The 5,164-nt window shown below is 35.1% G+C and overlaps 1 protein-coding gene across 1 annotated transcript; it reads right to left on the reverse strand.

The window, feature by feature from the left end:
- Window positions 1-1,077: 1,077 nt before the first annotated feature.
- Window positions 1,078-1,467, reverse strand: LOC107262596 (uncharacterized mitochondrial protein AtMg00860-like). Its single transcript, XM_048379741.1, has one exon. It carries the CDS (start codon window positions 1,465-1,467, stop codon window positions 1,078-1,080), a length of 390 nt encoding a protein of 129 aa, XP_048235698.1.
- Window positions 1,468-5,164: the final 3,697 nt, after the last annotated feature.

The raw sequence follows: 5,164 nt of genomic DNA on the forward strand, positions 1-5,164 counted from the left end.
TGTGGCAAACAATCTTCCTATGTTTTAAGATTCTTTTGAATAATGGCACGCAAAAAAGTAGATAATATCTTATTTACTACTTTTGTTTGACCATCAATTTGTGGGTGACAAGTAGTAGAAAACAAAACTTTAGTACCTAATTTACACCACAAGGTCTTCCAAAAGTAACTCAAGAACTTTGCATCCCTATCACTCACAATAGTTCTAGGGAATGCCATGTATGCACACAATTTCCTTAAACAACAAATCAACTATGTGGGATGCATCATCGGTTTTATGACATGGTATGAAATGCGCCATCTTAAAAAACTATCAACAACCACATATATAGAATCCTTACCCCTTCTTATCCTAGGTAAATCTAATACAAAGTCCACGAAAATATTAACCCAAGGTTCACTAGGAATAGGCAAAGGAGTATACAAGCCATGAGACTTAACTTTAGACTTGGCCTGTTTACATGTAACACATCTTTCACAGATACGCATAATATCACGCTTCATATTAGGCCAAAAGAAGTGATCAATTAAGAAATCATAAGTCTTAGCAATCCTAAAATGCCCCATCAATCTGCCCCTATGGGCTTCTTCCACAAGCAACTCACGTAAAGAAAAGGCACACATAGTTTGCTTTCTTTAAAAAAATCCATCATGCCTATAGAACTTCCCAAACACTACTTTCTCACAAGTATTAAACACATTACCAAAATCAACTTCATCAACATATAAATCTTTAATGTATAAATCCCAACAATTTGGCATCTAGAGTATAAAGTAGTGCCTACATGTGTGATAAAGCATATACAACCACGTTTTCCTTCCCTTGCTTGTACTTGATCATATAAGGAAACGTTTCGATGAATTAAACCCACTTAGCATGCTGCCTATTCAGCTAGTGTCACCCCTTAAGATGCTTCAAAGATTCATGATCCGTATGAATCACAAACTCTTTGGGCCACAAATAATGTTGCCAAGTCTCTGAGGCGTGTACCAAAGCATAAAGCTTCTTGTCATATGTGGGTTAATTCAAGACTACCCTATTAAGCTTTTTGCTAAAGAAAGTGATTGGCCTATTTTTCTACATAAGAACAGCTCCAATACCTATTCTTGAAGCATCACATTCAATCTCAAAAGTTTTTGTAAAGTTAGGTAAAGCAAGAACAGGTGCAAAAGACAACTTATCCTTAATCAAATGAAAAGCCTTTTCTTGCTCATCACCCCACTTAAACCCAACACTTTGCTTGATAACTTCAATGAGAGAGGCGGGTAGTGTACTAAAGTCCTTAACAAATCTCCTATAAGAACTAGCCAAACCATGGAAACTCCTCACATTCCCAAGTCCCTTAGGCGTCGGCCATTCCTTAATCGCTTTCACCTTTTCCTCATCAACTTCAATCCCCTTAGCTCTAATAATATAACCAAGAAAAACAAGTTTATCCATGCAAAATGTAACTTTTGAGATTGGCATACAGCTTTTCGACTCTCAGAACATCCAAAAGAAGTCACAAATGTTCAATATGTTCGTGTAAAGTGCGACTATAAACCAAAATATCATCAAAATAAACGACAACAAATTTTCCAATAAAAATACGTGAAACATGGTTCATAAGTCTCATGAATGTACTAGGTGCATTACTTAATCCAAAAAAGGCATAACTAACCACTCATATAACCCATATTTTGTTATGAATGTTTTTTTCGATTCATCCCCTTTCCTCATGCAGATTTGATGATATCCACTCTTTAAGTGTATCTTAGAAAACATACAAGATCCATGCAATTCATCTGACATGTCATTTACTCTAGGAATTGGATGTCTATACTTTATAGTGATATTGTTAATTACACGACAATCAATACACATTCACCAAGATCCATCCTTCTTAGGTACTAGTAACACAGGAACCGCACATGGACTCATGCTCTCCCTTACTTGCCCCTTAGTCATCAACTCCTTAACTTGCCTTTAAAGTTTCTTTGTCTCTTGGGGATTGCTCCTATAGGCTGGTCTATTTGGAATTGAAGCTCCAAGTACAAAGTCAATTTGGTGCTCAATTCCCCTAATAGGTGGTAAATCATTAGGCACATCTTCAAGAAACACATCACCAAATTCCTATAACAAGGAAAGAATAGGAATAGATAGGGAAGAACCAAGATTGTTAGTTCTTAAAAAGGCCTCTGTGTATAAAAGTACAATCATAGATTGATTGGAATAAAAAGCCCTCTTAATCTCACTCTCCTTCACATAAAAGCTTACTTTTCTCTCTTTATTTTCACTCATATGGATATCCTTTTTCTTTTCACTCTTGGCCAGACATGCCTTTTCACTCACACTCTCTTTTAATCTTTTAAAAACTTTTGGCCTTTTCACTTTTTCACTCTTGATTATTTTCTTTTTTTTTGCTATCCTTTTTTATCGCATTTGATCATCATACACCTCTTTAGGTGTCAAAGGAACAAGAGTAATAGGTCTTCCATTCATTATAAAAGAATAATAATTAATGTATCCATTATGAACTACTCTCCTATCATATTGCCAATGACGCCTTAAAAGAAGATGACTCGCATGCATAGGTATGACATCACATAAGACCTTATCCTTATAATGCCCAATAGAGAAAGACACTAAAACTTATTTAGTCACCTCAATCTTCCAACAATCATTTAGCCATTGCAATTTGTAAGGTCTCAGATGTGCTAAAGTAGACAAGCCAAGCTTTTGAACTAACTCAACACTAGCAACATTTGTACAACTACCCCCATCAATAATCATACTACATACTTTGTTATTTACATGGAATCTAGTATGAAAAATATTATCACATTGTACCTCATCTATTTTGGCATGTGCACTCAAGGCTCTTTGTGCTACCAACATCTCTCCACTTACAGGCATCTCAATATCATTTGAACCCTCAAGTGGCAGCATATCTTCCTCTTTCTCACTCTCGGGCTCCACTCCACCATCATCCTTCAAGATCAAGGCTCTTTCTTTAGGACATTGAGAAGTTGTTGTGTCCTAACCCCAAGCACCGAAAGCATTTGATGTCCCTTGTCCTTGAATTAGGTGTTGGGAGTTTTTATAGTGAACTTCTTTGAATCCTTTAGCTTTTCATATTTTGGCCTTTCTTTGACTTCTTCCTTCTTCCAATTCGGTTTCCATGTGGATGTACAAGCCAAATTAAATCTGTTAGAGTTGTTTCGATTCTTGAGTTGCCTCTCCACTTTAGTGGCCATATGTACTATATCTTCAAGTTCTACATAATGGTGCAATTTAATCATATTAGCAATATTTCAATTTAAACCATGTAAAAATCGAGCCATAGTAGCCTCTCTATCCTCTCCCACATTAGCTCTTATCATGCTTATTTCCATCTCTTTGTGATAGTCCTCCACACTCTTAGATCCCTGCATAAGACTTTGTCATTTCTTATACAATTCTTATAATAGTGGGAAGGAACAAACCTCTTTTTCATGACCCTCTTCATCTCCTCCCATGTGGAAATTGGCCCTTCACTATTCTGTCACCTTGAAAGCACAAGATGGTCCCACCAAACCACGGCATAATTAGTGAACTCAACTACAGCTAGCTTAACCTTCTTCTCTTTGGAATAATCATGGCAATCAAATACTAGCTCAACCTTCTTTTCCCATTCAAGATAAAGGTTTGGGTCATTCTTGCCTTGAAACGAAGGGATTTTCATTTTGATATTCCCCAAGTTTCTATCTTGCCTTCTTGGTCCTCTTTCATCTCGTCCTTCATAACCTCTCCTAGCTCTGTCCCAATCTAAGTTAGAACCTCGCTCCTCCTCTTCGTAGTGATCCTTATAGTAATCATCAATATATGTATGCTTTTGCCTCTTTTGATTGTTGTTGAAGCGCTTAGGCTGCCTTCTTTTAGAATTAGACTCCACTCACTCAAGTCTTTCATCCATGTTGTCAAACCTTAGATTTAGGTGTTCTAAGGTCCCTTTAATAGATTTCATATAGAGTGTGAGATCCACCTCTCATAGCTCATCATTTGAGATTCTTTTATCCTTGCTTTGGAACATGATTCAAATTTGAAAAATAAAGATCAAAATAAAAACTCACCCACTCTCTTGCGTGTTGACACACAAAAATAGTTAAAAACACTTGTATTTCATAAAATTTGGCTCTTTGCCTCTTTTGTGTTCACTATTCTTACCTTTTACCACTCTTAATCCTCACTTTTAGTTCTTTAGTTGAACTCACAAACTCAAAATGCAAACAACTCGTACAGTATTCAAAAGAACAGAATCAACACTCCTAATAGCAATTCTAAAGTACGGCATTTGGATAAAAAGAATGGACAATAAAAGATAAGTATATGTTTAGGCTAAAAGGTGACATGTATAAGCCAAAAGAAATAATACCAATAGATGTGTAATTTTTTCATGTATGAAAAATGTAAGGTGAAAGTAGTACAATTGTTCAAGAAAAAAACTTACGCCGAATGCTAAAAAAAAATTACAAACAAACTTGATTTGCCTAAGTGTGTGCCTTTTCTCTTCTTTTGAGTTCTCTTTTCTCCTTTTTTTTCTTTTCTTTTTCTTTTCTTTCTTTGTTTTTCTTTTCATTTTTTTTTCTTTTCTTTTTCTTTTCAAATTCTTTTGTTTCTTTCTCTATACTTCAATAACAACACAAAATAAGCAACAAAATTAAAATTTAAGCAAAATAAACAACTTTAGGATAGAAATTTGTTTGAGAAAATTTTCGATCTTGAAGAAGAAATCAACAAGAAATTTCGACTATGGTAAAAAAATGAAGAAAAAGGTAGGAGAAATAATAAGAAAACAAAACAATAAAGTAAAGGATAGATAGAATAGAGTTAGAGACTTAGCTCTGATACCAAAGGATGTGAACCTTGGCAACTTGTGACAAGAGCCAACATGCCAAATTGGAATAAGATTTCCAAGAAAGCTAAATATGAACTTTGATAACTTGTATCTTGAACCTTGGTATAAGAAAGATTGTTCACGCCACACTCAAGAAAGGTAAAAGGTGAGTGATAAGTCGATGTTGAACCTCACAAGAACAGGTTCTTGAAAAGTTCGAAGTTCTTCCAAAGAACCAATCGAGAATAATTCTCATAAATATGTTTAACTCAAAAATATTGAGTAACCTTGAATAATGTGGTTACACTT

Source organism: Ricinus communis, chromosome 9 (genome assembly GCF_019578655.1).
Source record: "Ricinus communis isolate WT05 ecotype wild-type chromosome 9, ASM1957865v1, whole genome shotgun sequence".
NCBI lineage: Eukaryota > Viridiplantae > Streptophyta > Magnoliopsida > Malpighiales > Euphorbiaceae > Ricinus > Ricinus communis.

Excerpts from the sequence above, each read along its gene's own strand:
- LOC107262596 (XM_048379741.1), bottom strand. The coding sequence starts at position 1,467 with ATGCCAATCTCAAAAGTTACATTTTGCATGGATAAACTTGTTTTTCTT.